Source organism: Paramisgurnus dabryanus, chromosome 17 (assembly GCF_030506205.2).
Source record: "Paramisgurnus dabryanus chromosome 17, PD_genome_1.1, whole genome shotgun sequence".
Classification (NCBI taxonomy): Eukaryota; Metazoa; Chordata; class Actinopteri; order Cypriniformes; family Cobitidae; genus Paramisgurnus; species Paramisgurnus dabryanus.
The window spans coordinates 5108664-5134410 of record NC_133353.1 but is presented as its reverse complement, the minus strand read 5'-3'; the positions used below and the strand labels follow the sequence as shown (position 1 = coordinate 5134410).

Sequence of the window (25747 nt, the reverse complement as noted above, 5' to 3'; positions counted from 1 at the left end):
ACGTGCTTGTCTGAAGCAACATGTATGCCGTGTGGATGTATTTAACCGCAAAAAGGCGCTGAAGTACCAACAGAGGCACATGCGGTTGTGTCCGGTCCAGACGCGTGATCATCACAGTGAGTACGCTCTTCAAAGATCAGAACTCTTGATGTGTAAACTTTAGAGAGAGTCGCGCAAATGTGTCACATACTGTATAGTCCATTAACATACATGTGCCGAATAAAGCAATGAAAAACAACGTAACGTTTTTATGCTGCGCTGTTTGGGATTCGCCTCTGTGTGCACGCGCGTTTAAGTTCCCTCGATAGTGCACACACGAGTGAGACGCAAACAAGCGAACGTAACATCTTTCTGTTATTGACAGGGCACATATAAACAAAATTATCTCCAAAGTATTCTTTTTCTAATAAAAACATTCGTTTATGTCTTAAGTGTATGTATAGATTACAGTCATAAGTCTCTGCTTATTTAAAGAGACACCTCAATTAACCTACTTAAGTCTAACAAAGAGACAAATAGCTCTAGAAATAATAATATATGTCATTTATACAATAAAGACAGTGTTATGATGACTCATTTAATTCGATTTCTGTACTTAATGTTAGCCCTTATTAATGTGCAGCTTTGTTCTTTTTTATAAATGTTGGTAATTTCTTTATTTGTTATTAGATTTTCCCCACCCCCTTTTTGCTGATCTGAAAACTAATCTGATCCGTGCCTCAAAAACTGTAATGTGATCTGAACCGTGAGTTTTGTGATCTGTCACACACCCCTATAGTACACAGTGATAGCCATAAATGCATTTGTACAAATAATTGGCATAATAATTTATTTCGGTGTTTCGGTTTCGGTTTTTCGGCCTTGGTTTCCTCATTTTCGGTTTTCGGTTTCGGCCAAGAATTTTCATTTCGGTGCATCCCTACTTTATACAGACAAACACACACACACGGATTCAAACACACGCCTAGGCATTCACACATTATATGTGTATATGCACCCTAAAATGGCTGGGTTATTTTTGACCCATAAAGGGTAAACACTGGACAGAACACACCACTGGGTTAAAATTGACCCAATGCTGGGTTGTTTTAACCCAACTGCTGGGTTACTATACCCCATGGTTGCATAACAACAACCCAATATTGGGTCATTTTTAACCCAGCATGTGTTCTGTCCAATATTTACCCATTATGGGTAAAAGATAACCCAGCCATCTTAATGCTGGGTTTACACCAACCACGTTTCAGGCGTCAAAATCCCATCTACCGTGCCTAGTTTGCCACTTGAACAATTTGAAGCATTCGCGTGTCTAGAGCGAAGTAGACGCACGGAAAAAGCAAGCATTTGACGTGCGTCAGAGGCAAAATTTGCTTCTTGTGGGAGGGGCAAGTGCTATGCGGTTGTCTGTTTGCAAGATGACTGATGTTGATTTTGCATTTATCGAGAGAGTTACCAGTTTGTATTTGGTAACCTTACTATAGGGGGGAAATAAACGACGCGGGTCGATAAACGTCACGTGACTCATAAGTGAAATGTGTATTACAACTTACCAGGTTGCCCGATGTCCTCACTGACACTCTTCCAAGCGAGGTCCTTTTTATTCCTGTCCTTTATAGAAATAAGAACTTGTGTCAAATAGCTCCGGGTGACTGCTTACGGACAATATCAAGCGTTCCTTCAGGTTGAATGAGTGACTCTGGGTGGGGCTGCCACCACAGTAGCAAGCAGGCTCCTGATTGGTTAACGCGGCGCGAAGTTCAAATTATTCAACTCGGGCGTCAGCCGCAAATTTGCGTCAAATGCAAAATGCACAAAAAGCACAATTTGCCCATAATGCACCAGGCGCACAATTCGCGTGAATGAGGCGAAATCGTGTCTTCCACGCCAAACGTCTCATCCGCCCCTCAAGACCTCTAGATGCGTGTCAACGCGTCTTCAAATTGACTTAACATTGAAATCACTCACGCTTCACGACACTACCGCGGCTGGTGTAAACACAGCATTAGAGTGTGTGATCAATTTCATGGACATTTTAATAAAAATAAAAAATACAGAAATTTCACTTGACTGCACAGTTAAATTCTGTATAAATGTTAAATTATTAACCTTAGATCCTATAAAAAGTTTGCACTTTTTGGTCTCCCTATGGCATAGTTCATGTTTTGTACACATCCGTTGAATGCTTACATCATAGTGTAAAGTGTTGTGAGTAGATCCTTCTGCAGCGGTTTACAAATGCTGTGACTCTCAAAACACTCTGAAGCTCCTTTTACTAATATTTGTTAAAGCTGCCAAGTTTAGACTGTCACTATATAGACAAAAAGTTCTGTTTTAGTGTATGTAAACATTTATGCGTGTATGAGTATTTACATATATATGTCTGTTTCCAGTTTGTTGTTTCATCTAAACTAATCTTAAATAAATAAACTCCCTCTTTAATGTTTTGTACATATGTACAAATGTGTATATGTATGTACATTATGTGCATTAAATATGCATTAAAGTCAGAACTGCCTGGTTTGTGGTAGGTGCGAAACTACACGTCAGGGTTTAAACACCTAGATGGTGTTACGTTGCAGCTGCTGTGTCTTAAAAAAAGACACTAAAGAGGTTGTTAACATCAGCCAAAGCCGCTCAAAAGCGGACAGCAGTTCAGATGGGTTTATTGAGGTTATAACATAGACCCTCCGCCGGTCCATTACTGACTTTTAGTCAAATTTTCCATTCCAGTCTTATATTTCCAGTAACGGAGGTGTATTTCCTTTGTGAACGTTTTAAACTACAGGTGGGAGCCACTGGTGAATTGAGTTTGACCAGTCATCCACGTACAGGGCAATTTCTAAACAAAACATCTGAGTGCACTCAGAAAAGAAGGATGTTTTTGCACGTAAGTGTTATTTTAGTTTCACAATCCAGAGAGTAAACAACAGCCTGCTGGAAAATCCAGTTTAAACCGGTAAATGAGATGAAGATGGTTGACCATCTAATACCAGCAACAAATCAGCAGCCATCCGGTAATGTCAGCATTAAATGGTCAAGTTTGTAGGAACTGTGACCAAAAACGAGAACCGTGATATTTTTAGTAGCTTTCTCCATTCACGAAAACACCCAAAATGGGCACATTTTTGAGCACAGCATGAGAACGCTTGCATATTTCTGCAAGCTTACTCTGGTGCATATGTCAGTGTCATGATCCGAACTGTGGGGTTAATTGAGCCAAGGATGTTGTGGGAAAGAACCGAGCCGACAGATACACAGGGAGAGGCAAACCAACATAAAGTCAAAACCACTGTGAGGGCGGTGTGGTCGAGATCGTCTCAACCGCAGAGTGACGACAACATTTAAATCCTCCAATCTGAGGTCGACTGTTTCTGGACCGATTTAATTTGAGGCTCAGGTCCTGTGGTCATCTCGCAAGATGAGATTTGTAAGGTTACTTCCTTTGGCAAAGGAATCACTGTCTGACCAAACCTAACCATAAATCGTCGACTTTGGCATGTGTACGCGCCTTATAAACGGTTAACCTCGGAGAAAAGTGGCTGATGTCATCAAGTGCAATCTTGAAATGCTCAACGGATGACAGAACGTGAATTTACTGCCAATTTACTTGTCCGAGCATGTTCCTAATAAACCACGACCTGCCACGGTTGCTGTCGTAAAATTTGTCATGTCGCATTGCCTCGTCTTCGATGTGAAGAGGTTTGCGCTCCTCTATAAAACATGCCATGATCGTGTCAGTCTCGTGTTGCCTGCTGACCGTCTAGGGAAAACCAAGACCTCAGGAAACACAGATGTCACTTTTTTACAACCTTGATAAATGATTTTGCAAATGAAATGTTGATATCGTTCTTACAAAGAAAAGCCGGTTTTCGGCCAAAGCTGAATTCCCACCCACAAATGGATCATTATGGTATGAGTGGTTTTCTCTATGGGTAAGCTCATATGACAACATATACACAGATCTTGATTAATTGTCCTTAAGAAGCACAGTCCTTAAGTATGTGTGTCCAATCTGTTTCACCAAAAATCAAATCATAATTTACTAACACCGGTTTTATGTGAGGGGCGCAAATTCAAAATATGTGTTCTGAGTGTCATGTGTATTGCTTGGGTTTTCAAAATATGTGTGGTTGTTGCGTCATGTGAACCACATGTTTTGTAAAAATAAGTGCCTGCTGCACACGTGTCAAAACTATTTATCATAAAAGAGACAATCAAGTTCAGGACTTATTGTTATGAGCTCTCTCATTTGTAACTCGCAATGGATAAAAGCATCTGCTAAATATATAAATATTAATGTAATGCAAGTGTAAACTTGGCACAATCATATACCAACAAACCTTTTGTTAAAGGTATAGCGGAAGATTTTCCCGAAATATTTAAAAGAACCGCCCCTCCCGAGAGGGAACGTGTGTTCTGATTGACATCTGGGAAGACCAATAGTCTTGATGATCCACCCGGAAAACGGAAATCTTCCGCTATACCTTTAAGGATTACGATTACCACTAAGCAAAACACCGCTTTGGATACACACAAAAAATGTCTGAGTTATTTTATACCAATAATGAGTAATTTTTGGACAGAACACACCGCTGGGTTAAAATTGACCCAATGCTGGGTAGTTTTAACACAACTGTTGGATTATTATACCCCATGGTTGCATAACAACAACCCAACATTGGGTTATCTTATTGGTCTGATTGGTCTTTCGCAAGGACTTCTGGGTGGGTAAAGTGCGCGAAGCCTACTACAATGCAGGCTTTTCCAAAGACGTAAAAATTGCTTCACTTCGAAGCGTAAAAATTACAGATGAGACACCCAACGGACTCGTAGACTCATTCACGCGCAATTTAAGGCCACAAGACCGAAAGTCCACATTAAGTGCGTCATTTAGGACAGGGCCCTAGTTGGCTTGACCTGTTCTTCATATATTCAATATAGGAGCATATGAAGAGTTTGGTTCCAAAACGAGATAACTCAATTTTTTTTTTCAAAAATCGTGTTGGTTTGTTTTGATTTAAGCCTATATAACAAAAAATACATCTAAGTACAATAGTTATTATTATTATTATAACATAATAATAAACATGTTTTGGCAAAAAAAAAAAAAGAAAAACAGAGTTTGTTTTGGAACAAAGCTCTTCTATTAATAGGAGCATAATTTTGAAATTGAATGCTGCCGTCGGCAACTCTGAAGGATTGAGCAGTTTCCAAATGTTTACAATTTCATGTTCCTCCCCCACAACCAACGGGCAACCTCCTTTCGAGCTCGCCCTCGTCAGTGCGTGTGCACCAGTATTATTAAAAGTTAAAAATGATTAAGTAATTAAATTATTAAAAAAAGTTATATCAGTTTTTGAGAATATACACAATATTGGATTTGATCATAACATTGTTTAACAATACAAGAAGCATGTAGCAGTTGTGTTTGCATACTGTTTTTTTATGGTGATGCACTGTAAATCGCTTTGCATTGAAGCCTCTGCCAAGTGCATAAATGTGATAATAATCTCTAATATTTTATCAGTTTTCGTGTAGCTGATAACTACAATGACAAACATTATTTACACTGTGACATCTGGAGAGGACAGAGATATAAATCATTTTGTCAGCTACAGCATTTTGTAGAAATGATCTCAAACCGACGGCAAACTGCTCACAACGGGATCTAACTGTTGCAAAACCTCAGTATACTACAAATCCTCTGACTGCCCTTGAAACAGTCTGTTTTCATCCCTGGTGAAAATGTACTACTCTGGGAAAATCTGGAATTGCTGCACAATGGAAGAAAGTTCAGCCAAAAGGGGAAAACTGTTTTTTCTCTTCACTTTGCTGCCCTGCAGTCAGACTCCACCGCTGTTAAACTCCTTTTCTGGTGATGAAATTCAAACCCTGGCACGTCCCGCTTTCCAATCCCCCACCTTGCTCTCTCCTCCACGCCCATCTGTATTCAACACCCTTACCTCATCTCCACCCTCTCTTATTTCTATACGAACATTAGTATTGTGGAAAGGGTTAACACACTGAGCGCTAATCCTGGACATGAACTCCATGACCCCAAACTCTCATTCTCCATCTGCAATAGACCCCCTTTCTTTACTGTATGTAGCCAAACGAAAATAAACTTGTTTTACTTTTTCTCCAAGGAAAGAGAAAAATGGAAAGAGAAAAGTGCTTCCAAAACTTCCTAGATTGAATCATTTATTAAGAAATACATATGTAGGCGTGAATAGGTAATTTTCTAAAAATGTGCAAGTTAATTATTTACACACCAACTTGATAGTATGCACCATGGTTATACCGGCCACCTAGTGTAAAAACTGTAGTAAAACACCTACTGCACCTGAATCAAAAAAGTTTAAAAACTTGTAATGTAACACTCAATATACTTTATGATGCTCATGTCCTTTAATAATGTAAATCAATTTTTATTGCGTGGAAAACAGCATCTCACACCTGCCACATTTTGTGCTTTACAGAGCCAAAAAATAACATGGGGTTAGAATGACGCAAGTGTGGGTAAACAATAATAACATTTTTGGAAGTGCCAAGTCTTTAAATCTTAAATGAAGTTATTTCTGTTTCAAACTAGGTTTGTTGTTACCATCACAGATGATTAAACCATCCACATGCACCTTTCAGCTGGTGTGAAGATGATATAAACATCACAGAATTCGTTCTAGTTTAAGGTACAACTACTAAGTGTTTATACTGAGTTCTCTGTAGCATGTGTGTCTGGTCTGTTAAACACAAATCAGAAGTAAAGTGACGTCCGCTGTTGCCAAATTGTCCACTTTTTACATAGGTTTGAGCAACATCTGTAATGCATACTGCATACTAGACTTAAGTGTACATCCAGTGTCATATTGTCTGCTATAAAGATCTCTTCTCCAGATGTTGCTTCCTGTTTCTGCATCTGCTGAAGGACTTTATATCTCATGTATATCATTACGCCACTTATATGATTAATATGATGGGATAAAAGTGAAATATGAATAAACTATATGACCAAAATAGAATAAGAGCTTGAAAAATGGTCTGCAATATTTAAACTTTCCTTCACTTAGTCCACTTAACCAATGTAAATAACTTTTAAAACGCACTGTCATTAAAAGTTGAACTTATAATAAATTATTTTAGATCCAAATTTGTGCACATAAGTGCATACAAGCATGCAGGTTCCTGTGGATGGTTCTGACGAATATATAAGCAACCATAGGTAAAAACAATCCAAACTTTTTTTAGAGAACGGCACACAAAGAGTTAAACAAAGACTGCAAGAGGTCTTTAAAAACAATTCCCTCTACTTTCATATGCAGGCACATGTGGCCAAAGCTGCTTTTGATTAAACGGGCTGCAGTTTCACAATGTGCTGAGCCTTCCATTTATCATGACTGTGACAAAACCAATGAGTCTGACACTATGCACGGACCAAGCTGTGTTGCAAGAACAAATGTTGTAAAGAAACGATAAGCGACAACAATTTGGGATGATTCTGGTTTATTCCTAGAATTACCATTAGTTTTGCATTAAAATGTATTTAACTTGCAGGCTGAATTGTATGATGTGATTTCCTATGTCCCCAGAGCACATATGTGAAGTTTTAGCTCAAAATACCATATAAATAATTTATTATAGCATGTTAAAATTGGCACTTTGTAGGTGTGTGCTGTTTTGGGTGTGTCCTTTAAAATGCAAATGAGCAGATGAAGTGAAAACACTGATCACAATGATGGTGGTTTGTTGAAATTGAAACTCAATTGTGCTGTGAATTTTTTCTCTGTCTCTCCCTCTCTGCACTAAATGGCAGCCGTGGTTGGATAGTGCAGATAAAGGGGCGGTATTATTATAATAAGAGCTCCTTATGACATCATAAGGAGAGCCAAATTTCAACGACCTATTTTTTCACATGCTTGCAGAGAATGGTTTACCAAAACTAAGTTACTGGGTTGATCTTTTTCACATTTTCTAGGTTGATAGAAGCACTGGGGACCCAATCATAGCACTTAAACATGGAAAAGGTCAGATTTTCATGCCATGGCCCCTTTAAACAATAAAGTAAACACATCACTTAATGTTTTTGTGTTTTGATGGATCTATGCTTAAAAAATTTAGTTCATTAAACTTTTAAGCGTATAAAATTCATTAAACTAAAACATTTAAGTACACAAATTGTTGTAAGGAATACCCACAAGCCTTTTCCCCTGGAAATTTCAATTATTTATGCTTTATCACAGAATAAGAACCTTTAAAGGGGACATATTATGTAAATCCGAAGTGCTTTAATTAGGTCCCTAGTGCTTGTATCAACCTAGAAAATGTGAAAAAGATCAACCCAGTAACTTAGTTTTGGTAAACCATTCTCTGCAAGCATGTGAAAAATAGGTAATTGAAATTTGGCTCCCCTTGTGATGTCAGAAGGGGATAATACCGCCCCTTAATCTGCACTATCCAACCACGGCACTGACATTTAGTGCAGAGATCAGAGCCTGGTTCCCCAAAAGTTCTTATCACTAAGTAGTTCTTAACCTATTACTTAACCTCTCTCTTAACTCTATGGCAAGATTTCCAAAACGTTCGTACGCTAAGTATATCTTTTGTAAGTCACACTTTCATGAGGTTTGCCTGCACCAATTCGTAAGCTCTCTTAGCGTTTTTTGAGCGCAAAACACTATCGCTGCAACTGTGCAGCAGTCTTTAGAAATCAGCGCAGTACAAGTCAAACTATGGTATGTTGACAATGATTTTATGTTATGGACATTTTAAGACTTATAATAAAATATGTTTGCAATGGATACAGGCCTATTTATGCAGTTGACTTTATTTGGTATCAGAACTAATGAATCAAAGACGGCGCCGGTGTTGTGTCGAAGTTTGTTCCCCATCGAAGTCTGTTCCCTCTATGTTTATAGCGTTTTCTTCACGTTACATTTAAAATTTGTTTAGAAAGATTAAAGATTTGAATTGGTTATACTAAAAAGTAATAATATCATGTATTCTATAATACAATTTATTTAATATTTTATACATTTGATATTTCATACTGCGCTGCGCTGATTTTGTGTTATAATACCATTATACCAAAAGTAATATAAGTGAATAAAAAAAAAATCTTTGAACTTTATTAGGTAAGTGCAGATGTTAGACAGAGAAATTGATATTACAAATTAAATCAACTTAAAATTAAGTTTACTAAACTAGAAATCCAAAAAAATCATAATGTGAACTAATGCAAAAACTTAATGCAAAAACTTTAATTTTTTGCGAATAATCTAGATTAATCTTTGCCCAGCACTAGTAAAAATGGCAACTTGATTTGTCTGCTACACTTAACCTGTTTAGTTTCTCCCTGCAAAAACTAAAATGATTTTGTGCAATGGGTTTCTGCGCAATTTTTAATTTGGGTTCAGAGTGTACATACAGTAGGGCTGCCGAGAGACAAGGCATCACCCTTTGCTTTTACCGCGGGCACCGGCACGTTTTCGTGAGTGCTTCTACGCGGCTTGAGATTATGTAGATAGTTTGGCCAGAAGGAAAATAAATAGAGCGTGTCCTTTTTTTGACCTCCACCAATGGGCAGAATAGTATTTCCACTGCTCATAAACAATGAGGCAAGCATGGAGGTCTGCTGACATCATCACTCAAAACAGGAAGCGTAGAGGAAATCTTTGACGTGCAAACAAACAATAATGGCATGATCACTTTAGATTGTTTTAGATTAAAGCATTGAGTAAGAGTGCTGCTGATAAAGTTTGATTAATTCTATATTGTACTTTCGCTTGCTTGTTGCTGCAGATATACAGCGTGTTTTTCTGTAAAGGAAGCAATTCACCATTACTAGGTTAAGTGGCTTGCTTAAGGGTACGGCTCAGTGGTGGCAGGTCATCAATAACATGTTTGAACCTACAACCTTTGGGTTTTCAACTCACCTTTTTAACAGCTAAGCTATCCATCCCTCATTCTTTTTAAGAATATTGGAATTGTGGACTAAAAAGTGAAAAATAAGGGTTATTAACCCATATATGAAATTTCTGCCACCATTTACTCACTTTCATGTCTACATAAGGAGTGAGACACAGCAAAATTCAAATAGTCTTACTTACCGGTAAATGTTAGTATTCACACTGAAATGTCCAATTGTGTCACAACATTTTCTATTTTCATTTATCTATTTGGTTGACCCAACTTACAGTCCAAACAAAGATATGCATTTTTTCAAGTGTGTTCACTGAGATTCAAACACTGCAATATAGTACTACTTACACTCACCTAAAGGATTATTAGGAACACCATACTAATACTGTGTTTGTGGGATGCACATCCAGGGCACGAAGCTCCCATTACACCAGATCCCAAAGATGCTCTATTGGGTATAGAGGTATATGATATCTGGTGACTTGAGGGCCATTTTAGTACAGTGAACTCATTGTCATGATCAAGAAACCAATTTGAAATGATTCAAGCTTTGTGACATGGTGCATTATCCTTCTGGAAGTAGCCATCAGAGAATGGGTACATGGTGGTCATAAAGGGATGGACATGGTCAGAAACAATGCTCAGGTAGGCCGTGGCATTTAAACGATGCCCAATTGGCACTAAGGGGCCTAAAGTGTGCCAAGAAAACATCCCCCACACCATTACACCACCACCCCCAGCCTGCACAGTGGTAACAAGCCTGTGGAGGGCAGAAATTAGCTCAATAATTAAACACACCTGCATGTTATTTCCAGGTAATCCTGAGGCCTTCGGTTAGATTTTTCCGGTGTGTTTGATTTCAGTTGGAGCAAAACTCACAGGGGCCGTCCAGGACCAGGAATCCCCACCCCACATGGCATGTACTACTGCTACTAGGACAAAGACAGCTTTTAAACAGTTAAGAAATTTCAAATCATCTGTCATTCTGGAAATGAAGACTAAAATGCAAACGTCTTTGATAAATCTGTCTGATTTTGACAGCTAATGATGTATTGCATGATGCCGGGAAGTACGGTAATTTGTAAATGACACTACGCCCACAATGACTTGGAAGATAGTATTTTACTATGAATGCAATCACATGATATCAATTCTGGGTCATGTGAATGCTCAAAAAATGATTCCTTCCAGAGAAACAGGAATTGCTGTGCAATACCTCACACAACTTTAATTTGGTTATCGGAGCATGTTGCAAAACTGGAAGTAACCCCCAAGACTTCTGGAGGACATCCGTTGACGTTTTTCACAACCCCTGTGACTTTATATCCATTTATATCCAGTATTTTTATCCAAGGACACACTGGATCCCGAATGGATAAACGTATGAGAGCATCTGCTGACCTGAGCATCTTTTCCCACCATAGGTGTGGTCCTGGTTCTGATTGAGGAGGATGTCTTACATTTCAGCAACTATTGTTCTCAGGTTCCTCCTGGCACCCTTTCCTCTGTCATTTCCACACACTTCCTACACCAAGTTAACTTGACATGGGAATTACTGGTTGTCAGTTCACAGAGCTTTGTGCTTTCTTTTTTTAGTAGATCACAGATTTGTTATAATGATTGAGGCACTAAAGCAACCGTTCAGCTAAAAAGTCATTTCAAATTTGATGTTATTTTTATGTGTTAAGGCTTGACAAATGTGAACACTATTAAGTAAGGCCATGCAAGGATTGAAAAGTTCCCCTTTTATGTTCACCCTCAGACATAAAAGTGCCTAAAAGGTCACAGTGATGCCATGGAAGAACCATTTTGGTTCCTCAAAAACCTTTCAGTCAAAGTTTCTTATTTACCATTTCTTGTATACCTTTAAATAATGTTAAGAAACTTTTCACTACAGAGGATGATAAGGGACCATTCAGACGAAAATGGTTCTTCTATGGCATCAGGAAGCACTTTTTTTAAGCGTTCAACAGGAAATAAAATAACGCCATACAGGTCTGGGATGACATTACAGATTGAGTAAATAATGACAATGTTGGATGAACTATTCCTTTAAGAGAATGTAGAGACACAGAGAGGCTTAAATAACTAAAAACAATAACCAATCAGGATAACTACAGATAAAATTTAACCACGACCACGTCTCATCCACCTTTCAATGGTGCAATGTTTGACAGATGTGTTCTGTACTACAATAACTTAATTTTTCTGCAATGGAGCCTCATGTAAAAGCAAGGAAAGCTTTGGAAACGTATTCACGTTACAATAGGGTCCAATTTTCCAGCCCTCCCAAACTGAGAAACTGCGATACGAGAAACCCTTGAGACTGTAAATGAGGGAAATCTCCATGAAAACATCTCTTTCGCTCAACTTCATTTACTGTAATGCTAAACACGAGAAGAGCAAAGCGAGGTGAGTTTGCTGTTTATCTTTTGTTAAAGTCCCACTGCAGCAGCTGTGAGGAAATTCCCTGATATTAACAAAAGGCCATCTCGTATAAAGTTTTCGCATTATGACTTCTCATCTTTGCCTCGCCATCTGTTGAGACGGTGTTGAGTGCTTCCTGTCTGCGATCGGGCTGAATGCTGGTTGAGGTGTTGTAATCGAGGAAGTAAAACGGGCTCTGTTGAAAGGTGTGCGGCTTCTCTATAACACACCGTTTCCTACCCATATACTTGATCACCTGAGGTCAAAAGATTTACTGAAAGCCGCTTGTAAATATCCTGTTTGATCAAAGGTTAAGTGTATAAAGAGAAGGAATTACAATTTCCTATCCTGTACATAACATGCTTGAAATAACAGAGGATACAGATACTATGCGGACGATCATAAACGTGTCATCATTACTGTCTTTTAACTTTATTATTTCAGATGAATATGCTAACAATACAATAAAAACTTTTAGTCAGTCATAAACCAAAATGATAGATGATTACTGGCACATGTAGACTGAATGCCAAAAGTAAAGGGGGTCACACACCGGATGCGCCGTGCACAACCCTTCTGAAAAAAATTGAACACATTGTTTTCTATGAGTATACACACACTGGCGCCGACAGATTGTTTCAGGTATTTTCATGATAATAAAGACTATTTTGAATGAGTTTGTTTAATGAGTGTTGCTTTTTTAAATCACGTCATAAACGAATCCGACTCATAATGATTTAGCACCGGTGTAGAACCATATTGTGCTATGTAGAACCATATGTGGTGCTATAGTGGTGCTATATGATCCCCGCAAGGTTCTTCATAGGTGCTCAATAGGTGCTATAGAGCACTTAAAATGGTTCCTCTATGATTACGAGCCAAGAACCACTTTTAGTGCTATTTAGCACCGTTTGTTTTTATCTTGGGGGCTCATGGGATAGTAAAGTGTCCATCAAATGAACACTTGCCAGAAGTAGCATGTCATTTTCACATGACATACTACATCGGGTAACCTTTTCATTGCAGTTTTGAGATATGTTTCTTTTTTCGAATAGACTGAAAAACCACCTCACCCGAGTGTAAAAACGTTTTGTGATATATGCAAGATTATGTGAAATTGACGTGTTCCCATTAGGTGCATTTTAAATTTGCTATTTCAATGTACGCAATTTGATGGGTAATGTTACGTGTTCAGCTAGTGTTACATGTTTTCAGAACCGCTGTCAAATATCAGCAAGTTAGTGGTCCACAACAATGAAAATTATTATTTTCAAGTAATTCTTAGAAAAACTATATTTTACTTGAACCATTTCCATAGTCATATCATCCAGTCAGTAGTCCACTTTATAGATGGGGCCCATTGACTTACCATAGTATTTTTTTTCCTACTATAAACAGTCAATGGACCCCATCTTTAAAGTAGACAACTCCTTTAAGACCTTTAATGCTTTAAAAGACATTATCTTACAAATACAAAAACTACATTCATAAATATTAATTAAGGTTTCTTAAGAACTTGACACCTTATGTTCCATGGATGAGTGCCTTCCACCATTAAATAAATAACATTTTAGTATGTAAATGTATTTAACCATATTGAAATCATACATAGATTAGCAATTACACATTTTTTTGCTGTTATGTCTCAAAACCTCCCTACGCAACTATCAGATTTCATTTCAATGCATTGTTCTGTTACAGTTGCGTCTGGCTGTTAGCCGACTATGACTTCATTGCTTCCATCATTGCTGGCGAAGAAGCCGTGCTCAAAAATAAGTATGAACTTGTTTCAATACAGCATATTTGAGGTCGTAATGATGGGTGTTATTTGTACCTTCTATCGGTCTCGCCCCTCTGACGTCATTATTGGGTGATTCCCAATGAGCTAACAATTTTATCACAGCAAGAAATAATAAAACATTGTTTCTGGATGCACTTGTGCTATACAATTTAATAATGTCAATCTTTAGTAGCATCTGCATACAAAACAGCGATGATATCGCATTTTGGGTAGTTTTTACAAGTCAAAAGAGTCCACCTGCAACTTTCGATATTCTGGTTTTAACATTTGGTCCTGAAATATGGTATTATTTATTATTTCTCTCTGCTTGGTGGGCCGCAAATCTGATTACAACAGACTCAACAATATGAACAATTTGATGTGCTGTATCATTCACATCTATTTGCAGAAAATCAATAAAAAAAATTAGGGATTTGTTCAAAGTATGAAATCTTGTGTTAGATGCCCATGTTGTTTTTATGACTGGCATTAAACCCACCTTTAACCCCACTGGTCACTAGCTGTTTGATCTCAGACTAACAGCGTCTCTAAGGAACTCCTCTTGATGCTCAAAAGGTCATGGTGGTTTAATCTGGTTTTGGAGACAGCGAAGGCAAACATGGTGTCCAGTGAAGAGTCCAGAGTCTGAGGGAAAAAGAAAAGCTTCTGACATTGACCTTTAATCCAAGATCACAGAAGAACCTCAGCAGGGCTCAGCTAAAGCTGACTTTAGGTCAGCTAAAGACATTTATCAACATGACACCTTTAAATGTTAAAAACGTGTTAGATTTGCAAAGAATCCAGACAAATAGGAATATATAAAAAGATGTTCTGGGTGGTTGCCATGGTTACTTACTGATCCAAAATCCCAAATTTTGCCAAATTTGCCCACTATACGTTCTATATAGTAATTCAAATAAGAATTAGTATGTCCCGAATCGTAGTATGCTTAAATGGGTATCCTTCAAGTACCCGGATGGTTCTAACTGTAAGGTGGTACTTCTGTCATATTGAGCATTGCATTGTGCCCTATTAATAGTAATAGGAGTGCTTAATGTTGTTATATCAAATATCTTTGATCATAGCAACATGAATTCCTCCATGATTGATCAAGCTTCACCATTACACATTTTATGTGTAGCAGACAAAGTTTACAGAGATTAAATTAATTCACAAACAACAAATCAACAAAACATCCCAGCATCAGGTGGGCACAGCTCTTCTAACAGGGATCCTCTTTCAAACTCGGCCAGAATGAATCGAAACCACATGCAGTTTGATTTTCCATTACTCATAGCATTACAGATGAGCCTGGAGACCAGAGGGGTCTCTGAAAGGACCCATCAGTATCTATCTGTCTGTCTGTAATTGCATGCATCTGTAATGCACATGGTTGCAAATAAACTTTTCAACAAAGCAAACGATGCACTAACTTTAAATGTGATACTGGGTTGTTTCAAGCCGTAGTTGGTTAAAATATGGACATTTTATTGGTTCATTTAAACCAACGATTGGGTTTGTCCATATTTTAGACAACCAAAGTGTATTGATAGTTAAAACTTGTGTCATCATGCTAACCTTCATGTTGTTTTAAACCTGTATGAGTTTCTACAAAAGAAGATATTTTGATAAATGATAGTAAGCACACAGTTGACAGTACCTATTGACTTCCTTAGTATTTGCTTGTCCTATCATATAACTCAATGGGTACTCTCGACAGTGTGTTTACCATCATTAATCAAAATATTTGTTAAAACAAAATGAGGGTGAGAATGATGATATTTTTGGGTGAACTATCCCCCTGGGAATCAAACCCATAACATCTGTACTACAGGAACATTCACATTATCTTTACAAAACTGTGTGTGTGTGTGTGTTTCCTAGGTTTAAACCCATGACCTTTTGCAAAACAGTCAGAAAAAATAATTGTTTGCTTACATATGTTAATTTCCTTTTGAATGGTTCAAGGGAACTTTATCTGGGTGTTATGTACAGTATAATAAGAGGACAATGAACCTTATCCGATCTTTCTTTACCAAACAATGCACTTCATCTTCAAAAACAATGTACAATGAATGAAACGTATTTGTTTGAGGAAGGTCATGTCATTTTTGGACAAATGCTATTGCTAAATGCTGACCAATAGATACGTAAGGGTTTAAATAGAGTTTAACATTGAAACTGGTACCGAATAGATTTTTTTCTCTAGTATTAGCGACAAAACATATTTGACTCGTGACAACTCTCGCTTTCATTGAAAGATGAAAAAAGTAAATAATAATAACTCTGTCATCAAAAATCACCATGGAAAACCTACTAAGGAAACAGCTGGAATGTGAGGAAAGTCTGTCTGTCAGTCAATGGATGTTTAACAGAACACCTGAACTAAACATTGGAATGTGTGATTCGTATAGCTCACTTTCTGTTTTCTAGGAAGTATTTCTGTTTGGTTGATTTCCAATTTGTTTTGCTCCACTGAAAAACCAATATGAATTCTAATGGTCTTCATTACAAATACCACCATTAAAACTATTACGAAATTCCTTTATGTAGCATGCTGGGCCTTATTCCAGTAGGATTTAATGGTGTTCTATTGGTTTCCTCCCTAACCCAATATGTTAGTAGAGACTATTACAGTTTTGATTAAACCCAATACAATTCCCATTATAACCATTCAATCCATTCGAATTTTTGTACTAGTTTATTTTGTTTTAGCATGATTAAACTACACTAATGGTAGTACACTTACTTTTGCAAGGGAGACCATACTGTAACGTGTGCAAAAAAAAATACCATTGAAGACAAAAAATGTGAAGGTGAATATTGTTAGGAATTAAAATCGCTGTAAAATATGGGCCATCCACAAACTCTCACTCACCATATAGAAACTCCATGACATGCAACGACCCAAAACACCGCAACTAATAACTTACTAGGATACTCTGACAACCACCTGACTAAAAACACCCTAACAAACGAAAAACAATGAACTTAAACAACCTTAACTATCTACGTAGCAACTAGCAATCACATTATTTGTAGAAAATATAAACATCTTATTGTTTTTGTGATGTTGGAAAACATTATTTACCTGATTTTATCCGACATTCATGAGAAAACTTTGCATACTCCGGTGATAATAGGCTTCTTCGATTTCATGCGGCGGCCACAAGAACCGACCGACAGCCGGATGACGTCAAAGTACCGCGAGAACGATTAGAGAAATAATACGAAGTCTAATTTCGTCTCGCTCTCGCGGTACTTTGACGTCATTAATAAATAAATAAATATTTAAATAAGCACGTCTCATACTATAGGCGTGGCCACGTATTGCAATGGGCGTGGTCTATGCAAAATTCTAATTTTACAATTTAATTAAAAAAACATAGTTATACCACTAATTATAATTGAATAATAACTGACTATATATCTTACACACTTTGAGATTAATTTACATAATATATAAAACTAAAATGCTTTCTAAAAGTGGAATATTATCATGCCTTCACCAGAAAAAAATGATTCCCAAATGTTATGCTAGTGCACAGTTTACAGAACCCTTACAAATGAATGAATTGTGATGAGGGGGCCTTGGAGCTTTTGGTATGTTTTTGGGAGGCCTTACCCCCTAAAAATCTCTGTGTTAAATTATACATAGACTGTGGCCCCCGAATGCAGCTCTGATCTTATAGAAGAATGTGTAGTGTAAACCATCTGAAGGCCTTGACTGGCTGCTGTTTGCTCTCATACAATGTTAATGGAGCACTAGCCTTATGGGAACAACTGAGAAACCCCCAGGTTTTTGCTGATAAATACAAGATGTATAAGGGCTATACATAATAAGTGTAAATATCGTATAGCATGTTTTTAATCTTTACTTATTATGTGTAACGTATACACAAGATAGATGTTGAAAGTGTTTTAATATGTCCCATTAAATGTCGAACAAATAGCACTGCTGCCATCTAGCGTCCATACGTATTATCACACTAAAGTCTGGATGAATGTTTACGTCGTTTTACGACAGTACACATCGTTTGCGGCAAGTGTCCGATAGTCAAAGCAGCATGGCGACTGCAGCATCAGGTAGCAGTGATGAAGCTTTACATGAAAGTGAAGATGCTGGATGTTCTCAGTCAACCTCGAGTTCATCTCAGGAACAAAATACTGATCATAAACCAGTTTGTCTCATAGTTCTTGGTATGGCGGGTTCAGGTAAAACGACGTTTGTGCAGGTGAGACATTCAAAGCAGAATCCCTGTAACATAAGATCAAACTATATGTTAATTATAATTTGTTTAAATAAGCATTTATAATGTATTTTGTTATATAAATATTCATTTTAATTAAGGAATATATAGTGTGTTATTTTGTGCAAGGTGTTCAGTATAACCTCAATGTATTTCCTCCTGACTTTATTATGTAATTTAGACCCACATTGAGAAATATATATAAGTTGTAAATACAGTATTGAGTTATTATGATCAGTTATTGATAATCTTTTATATTTATAAATGTTTTTCCAGAGGCTCACAGGATATCTACACACTAAGAAATCTCCTCCATATGTCATAAATCTTGATCCTGCAGTACACGAAGTTCCATTTCCAGCAAATATTGGTATGTGACTTAATCTCCATTAACTTTACTTATGGTTATTTCAGTGTGTTATGATTTGTTAAAAAATATGTATGCATTCGAATGATTTTTAACAGCTTGTTTGTGTTTTTATACAAAAATGAAATCGTTTTATTCTTATAGATATCAGAGACACCGTCAACTACAAGGAAGTTATGAAACAGTATCCTTTATAAATAGACTGCACAACTCATTTTATTACAGGACTTTTTAATGTTGTGTTGATGTTCTTTTGGTCATGCTTTCTAAAAAAATAAAAATGTCATGCATCTTGGTGTATAGTCTTTAACTCTAAGACAGATATGGTTTAGGTCCAAATGGAGGAATTGTTACATCTTTAAACTTATTTGCCACAAGATTTGATCAGGTAGATTTATATGATCCACTAGATGTCACTGTGTGGCACACACCAGAACAACTATCTTATATCATTGTATCTTTGTAGGTCATGAAGTTTATTGAGAAAAAGCAGAATTGTCATGAGTAAGTTTGTTCTCTGTGATTTGCTATATGCAGTATATAAATTAAGTTTGTCAACACACCTCACACATGAAATGCTTTGTTTACAGGTATGTTTTGATTGACACCCCTGGACAGATAGAAGTGTTTACCTGGTCGGCATCTGGAACCATCATAACTGAAGCTCTGGTATGTTGCTTTTTGGACTGTTTGAGATTATTTCCCCATCTTGCTAGCACTTATATCCAAAGCAGTTTGTGTGTTGCCCATGAAATCAAATCAAATGAAATGATTCATGCAATGATTATGATTTTTGCATTGCTAGTGCCAAGTTCCATTGAATGAGCTAAAGTCACAGTGGTTCTCAAAATGGGGGGTGTGTGCCCTCTTTGGGGGTGTGAGATGGTGCCATTTTATAAAATAGATTCATTTATAATTAAACTTTTGAAAAATAAGGCTACTTACCAAGAGGGGGCGTGGTGCACTCCGAAAAGTTTAAGAAAAACTGGTTTAGTGTTAAAGTGGCATGACTCCATTTGTAGTATAAACCATAACAAGATTTTCTTTTTAGGCATCTTCCTTTCCATGTGTGGTGATCTATGTGATGGACACATCTCGAAGTGTTAACCCGGTCACCTTCATGTCAAATATGCTGTATGCTTGCAGGTCAGTGCCTTGGTGAAAATATTAAGATCATTATTCATCACACTATAAAATACAAAATAATTGTGTGTGTAAAATACCTTGTTTCACTTTTTTCTATATTATGCAATGTTAATAAATAAGCAGAAAGTTCAGTAGATCTTACTAAAATTCCTCATGTTCCTCCAGCATTCTATACAAGACCAAACTGCCTTTCATAGTTGCCATGAATAAGGTATGACTCTTCGCTTACATCCACAAGAAAGTAATCACTAAAATGAACTATTTTGCATTGTTTACTTGTCTGTTATGTAAAGTATTATTTTTGTGCGTCTCCACCAGACTGACATCATTGACCACAGTTTTGCTGTGGAGTGGATGCAGGACTTCGAGGTGTTTCAGGACGCTTTGAACCAGGAGACGTCCTACGTCAGTAACCTCACCCGCTCGATGAGTCTCGTCCTGGATGAGTTCTACACCAACCTGCGTGTAAGTCCAAAACTCGGATCTGAATTCATTGTCAAATGCAGTGCTGTGCATGGAGAAATCCCATTAAACTAAAACTGGATTTTGGGTTTTTTATTTCATGTCTGGTAGCTTTGGAGTCATTTATATGCAAGTGCACTCCTGAAAGTTAACAAGCTTAACTTGCACCAGATATACAAAATTGAAATACAGTCTGTTCCAGGAAAATATACCATAATATTCTTGACTTAGGAGGACCATCCTATTTTAATAGGAAACTGTATATCCCGGTGATGGAATGTAATGTTGGATTTTAAGGTCACCTTTGCAATCACTTGTAAGGCGATATGCAAATGCAATAAAAATCTGTGCGTTTATTCTTTTCAGGTTGTTGGGGTGTCAGCGGTCACAGGTTCTGGACTCGATGAACTGTTTGTACAAGTGGCAGATGCTGCTAAAGAATATGAAACGTATGCATGTGTAGAGAAAATTAAAATTGACATTTCTTTAGAGTTTTTATTTTATATGAGTTAATATTTTTTTTCTGTTTTGCAGCGAGTATCGTCCAGAATATGAACGCCTGCACAGAGAGCTAGTGAGTAATTATCACTTGTGGGCTGATGTATCTATTATATCTAGTCATACATGAACTAACCATGCCTTGCAAAACTCATTCATCACTTCTTAAACTACATCTCTTTTGTGTTTAAAAGCAAATACAATTTATGCCCAAATGTTAAATGTATGTAAAGAGGTAAATTTTACTGTTATTAATATTTCCATCTCACTCTTAGGCTGAAGCTCAGACCCAGAAACAAGAGGAACAGTTGGAACGCCTTCGGAAAGACATGGGAGCAGTTTCTATGGAAACCACAGCTCCAAGCGGTACATTCATTCAGTACAGTCACGTCTCTTTCATTCAAAAAAAGATACTTGAGACTTATTAAAGTCTGTGTAAAGTCATTTCAGAGAATTGTTTCTAAACGCATTATAAATGTTAGAAATGTATTGCTAAAAACGCGTTGCAAAGACTGAACTTTGTGGTACTGAATTGTGGAGCTACACCGTTAAACAGTGTTTGAGAGCTAACATCAAGCTAGCTTCAATTTAAATCATATTAGCAATTAGCAACATCTAAGCTTCCAGCTAAAACGTGTTAGCTTCATGCTAATATCGTGTTAGCTTCATGCTAATATCATGTTAGCTACCTTCATGTGAAACCATGCTTGCATCACGTTAGCCTTATTAAATTATGCTAACATCATGCTAGCTTTATTAAATTATGTTAACATCATGCTAGCTTCACGTTAAATCACTTAAGCTTCATATTAAATAATGTTTAATCATGTTAGAATCATATTAGCTTTATGTTAAATCATACTAGCATCATGTTGGCTCCACTCCAAGTCATGCTAGCTTCATGCTAAATCATGCTAGCTTCATGCTAAATCATGCTAGCTTCATGCTAAATCATGCTAGCTTCATGCTAAATCATGCTAGCTTTATATTAACTTAGGGTGGCCATTCGTGCCAGTTCCGCCGGACACATCCCAAACATGTTTTCGGGTTCGTTCTCCGGAAGTCGCGTTGGTCGACCACATACGTCATCAAGGTTTAATATTTCGGGTTTAATTTAAAAAAAGCAACCGTTACATTTCAAGGTAAGAATGAAACTACAATGATTGTATGTCTTAAAATAAATAAATCTTAATTTTTTAATGTATTTTAACTAAAATGTGAGAACCTCGATGACGTATGCGGTCGAGCAACGCGACTTCCGGTGAACGAACCTGAAAACATGTTCGGGACGTGTCCGGCGGAACTGGCACGAATGGCCACCCTAATTAACTGCATGTTGGAATCATGCTAGCTTTATGTTAAAGCAACGCCAAAGAGTTTTTTTTTTACCTTAAAATAACGTTTCCAAAAAAATTTCAGTCGTTCATCCACTCGAAACAGGGTGAACGGCACTTTCACATTCGCTTTGCAGCCCTCTATCGGCCAAAACTGCACCAAAGAAGTTTCCAACCGTCGGGTCGCGGTCCTGTAGTTCGATTGAAAACTACAAAAACTTGCTTTACGGCAGACCTCCAATCCAATCAGAGCCAGCTTTGCTGCAGTAGGCTAAATTATTTACCACAGTGGTAATGGACAATTCCGTTTCCAACCTGTAGGGGGAGCAAAGAGCAAAAACTCATAATTAATAATAATAATAATTCCTTACATTTATATAGCGCTTTTTCTCAGTACTCAAAGCGCTTTACATATGAACGGGGGAATCTTCTCAACCACCACCAATGTGCAGCATCCACCTGGATGATGCGACGGCAGCCATATTGCGCCAGAACGCCCACCACACACCAGCTTATCAGTGGAGCTTATCCCCAATACAAACGTCATGTTAGCTTAACTCCAAATCATGCTAGCTTCATGATAAATCATGTTAGCTTAATGTTAAATCATGCTAGCTTTATGTTAAATCATACAAACATCATGTTAGCTTAACTCCAAATCATGCTAGCTTCATGATAAATCATGTTAGCTTAATGCTAAATCATGCTAGCTTTATGTTAAATCATACAAACATCATGTTAGCTTAACTCCAAATCATGCTAGCTTCATGATAAATCATGTTAGCTTAATGCTAAATCATGCTAGCTTTATGTTAAATCATACAAACATCATGTAAGCTTAACTCCAAATCATGCTAGCTTCATGATAAATCATGTTAACATCATGTTAGTTTCATGTTAAATCATGCTAGCTTTATACTAAAACATGTTTACAGCCAGCTAGACTTCTAAACCAGAATTTTTTTAATTTGAACTACTGTTTAACTGAACAGTTTGTCTTCGAACCTGTTTATGTAGTTAACATTAAAGTTTGGATCTAAATGACTTTCTTCTTGTGACTTTATATAATATATGATTGGTCCATCTGGGTATTCTTCATTAGATGCTACAGATCTTGGTGGGCCCAGTGACCTCATTTTTAATCGTGGAAATCCAGATGAAGAGGAAGAAGATGACAGTGACACTGATGATATCGATCACACAGGTGAACTTAATACTTCAAATGGTACTTTAAAGAGTACTCTGTAGTTCGACTGGTAGAGTATGACCCTTTAAAGCAACACTATGTAGTTTTTTTACCTTTAAATAATGTCTCTAAAATGATTTCAGTGATAGAACAACTTTTAACTGGACAAATTGTACTGTTGCTGCAACCTGAGCAGCCTCCTAGCTGCTACAAGCACACTCTGAAAGTGGCGGTGGAGGGTAGGAAACACAGCCCCGCCCCTCCCCCTACCTGCAGAAGAGTGTCTGATACCAGGCACTGTTGCGCTTTTCAACCACATGGGGGAGCTGTAAGTCATTTTTACATGGAAACTACATAGTGTTGCTTTAAGGCCAAAGTTGTGGGTTCAGCTCCCAAGGATTGCATGTACTGAATGAAATGTCATTTCTGTATTGATAGTGCATTGTGTTAGCAGCACAAAAGGTCATGGGATTGATCCCAGGGAAACTACTTGATTAAAAAGATTGTTTAAATGTAAGTCATCTTCTGTGAATGATTTGTGCTTGTTTGATATTAATAACTTTTCCCTTTTCTTTCTACAGTCACAGAGGAAAGTAAAGAAGCTACTTCATTTGGGAAGTTCCTAAAGGAGAGAAGAGAGATTGTGCAGGTACGCAACCGGAAGTCTGAAGGCTGAATACATTTATGTATCCGAGACGTCCCATCACGTTTGAGCTGAACTTTGAACTTTGACCTCTCCACTGTGCCAACACTGGGAAAGCTCCGGAAAAAAGTCAATTTAAACAGTTCAAATCTGTTTGTATGCTACACTTGTAGCAACCTGCATGTCTACATTTTACCGCATAGGTAGTCTGCACTTAGACATTCCTCGGGATGTAATTTGGTTCTGTTGCTTTATGCACAAATAAGATCAAATTCAGATTAGGAACTGCATTAGTGCAAAAATCTGCGCTTTTAAATGCAAACCTCTTTATGTCAGCCAATCACTTTTGTTTTTCTTAGAATATTTTATTTATCTACATTGATGTGTCTGTTTAAAATCTTAGTGTTCATAAAAACCTGCAACCTAAGCCAAATGTACGCAAATACTTTCCTGGAAATGTGCTCGATGGACCTATTAAGTTCGGAATGTTATAAGGTTTTTGCAAAGGGAAGTAAAATATTTTTATATATTATATAAGATAAAGTTTCCCACACAAGGTTGTGCTTTTAAGTGTTTTTTCTTTACCTAATGTATGCAGTCGTGTGTGGAGATGGTCTGTGGGCACTTGTGGTATTGCAGCCATATGGCCGAGTCATCCGGTGGGTGTAGTGGGACTGGGAAATCAGATTTACCGCCTTCAGTCGCTCTGTTTCATGAATTAAGGTTGTTGTAAACCTTTACATGTGTGAAATACCACTCGATAAGATCTTCATCTTACAGTCTTTTGAATGCGAATGTTTGTGGTATGATTTTCTGAACACGTATAATGATTTTGGTCTCATTTTTAGTTATTTACTGTTTTCTGCATAAAATCATCCTACATAATATAAACAAAATTTAATTTTTATATCTTTATATTGACTGAGTAAGGTCATTTAAAAAATTAAAATCAATATTAAATCAATAAATTACATTCGCACCAAACTGATCAGAAGCCCCATTGACTTCCACAGTATGGAAGTCAATGGGGCTTCTGATTGGTTTGGTTATAAACATTTCTCAAATATCTTCCTTTAAGCTCATCAGAACGAAGACGTTTATGCAGGTTTAAAACAACATAGGGGTGAATAAATGACAAATTTAATTTTTGAGTGAACTTAAACTGCACTACATACAGCAAACGGCAATATTTACAGCATACTAGTTTTGCAGACTTCAACTTTAGCAATGAAGTTTCTCACTGAGACTCGAGCACATGCACACACGCTTTTAGTGTGGGTGATTCATGATTTTGAATCTGATGCGTGTAGGTCGTGTGGCGAGCCCAACAATGGCAGATGCCTTTGGATTTTCAGCGTGTGAGTCACTGTGTGGTTGATTTTACCCAGCGCTCCATTTTTAACACCCTGATCTGATGCTGGCACACATACACACACAATGCTCTTTAAATCTGAACAGGATGAGTTGAATTGAAGCGGGAAGTGTCAGAACGCCTACTATAATTGCATGTCTGGGAGGAAGAACGTTGCCTGGCGAGATGCAAAAGTCAGTCATAACTGGTTGTTACTAGTTTTCTTCGGTTCATTGTGTAACTGTTCGTCTTTAGATTAGGACACCATCACAGTTGATAAATGCTTAGGAATATTAGTCTTAAAAATAAGCATTTTCACCATTTGAATAGCAGTATTACACCCCAAACATTATGGCTAACAAATAAGTAAATTTCCAGTGAGGGAGGG

The 25747-nt window shown here is 37.3% G+C and overlaps 1 protein-coding gene and 1 long non-coding RNA gene across 2 annotated transcripts in view; one reads left to right on the top strand and one right to left on the bottom strand.

Annotated features, from left to right (window-relative positions):
* LOC141280929 (uncharacterized) overlaps nucleotides 1–17295 on the bottom strand; it is a 51516-nt gene extending 34221 nt beyond the window's left edge. Inside the window, exons 1-2 of the long non-coding RNA XR_012335270.1 lie at nucleotides 17214–17295; nucleotides 14622–14767 (exon numbers count right to left, since the gene is read on the bottom strand). This is a non-coding gene — a long non-coding RNA (uncharacterized lncRNA). The remainder of the gene's footprint in view (nucleotides 1–14621; nucleotides 14768–17213) is intronic.
* Nucleotides 17296–18167: 872 nt separating this feature from the next.
* Nucleotides 18168–24851, top strand: gpn1 (GPN-loop GTPase 1). The gene is made up of 14 exons (XM_065253440.2): nucleotides 18168–18357; nucleotides 18649–18742; nucleotides 18884–18923; nucleotides 19061–19127; nucleotides 19206–19243; nucleotides 19330–19408; nucleotides 19791–19885; nucleotides 20051–20096; nucleotides 20204–20350; nucleotides 20714–20796; nucleotides 20882–20921; nucleotides 21121–21211; nucleotides 23282–23383; nucleotides 23947–24851. The coding sequence occupies exons 1-14, from the start codon at nucleotides 18190–18192 to the stop codon at nucleotides 24039–24041; spliced, it is 1185 nt and encodes a 394-aa protein (XP_065109512.1). The 5' UTR covers nucleotides 18168–18189; the 3' UTR covers nucleotides 24042–24851.
* The last annotated feature ends 896 nt before the right edge of the window (nucleotides 24852–25747 follow it).

Excerpts from the sequence above, each read along its gene's own strand:
- gpn1 (XM_065253440.2), top strand. The coding sequence starts at position 18,190 with ATGGCGACTGCAGCATCAGGTAGCAGTGATGAAGCTTTACATGAAAGT. Across the intron at positions 19,244-19,329 it reads AAAAAGCAGAATTGTCATGA|GTATGTTTTGATTGACACCC; the intron begins GTAAGTTTGTTC and ends CTTTGTTTACAG. Across the intron at positions 20,351-20,713 it reads AGTTCTACACCAACCTGCGT|GTTGTTGGGGTGTCAGCGGT; the intron begins GTAAGTCCAAAA and ends TATTCTTTTCAG.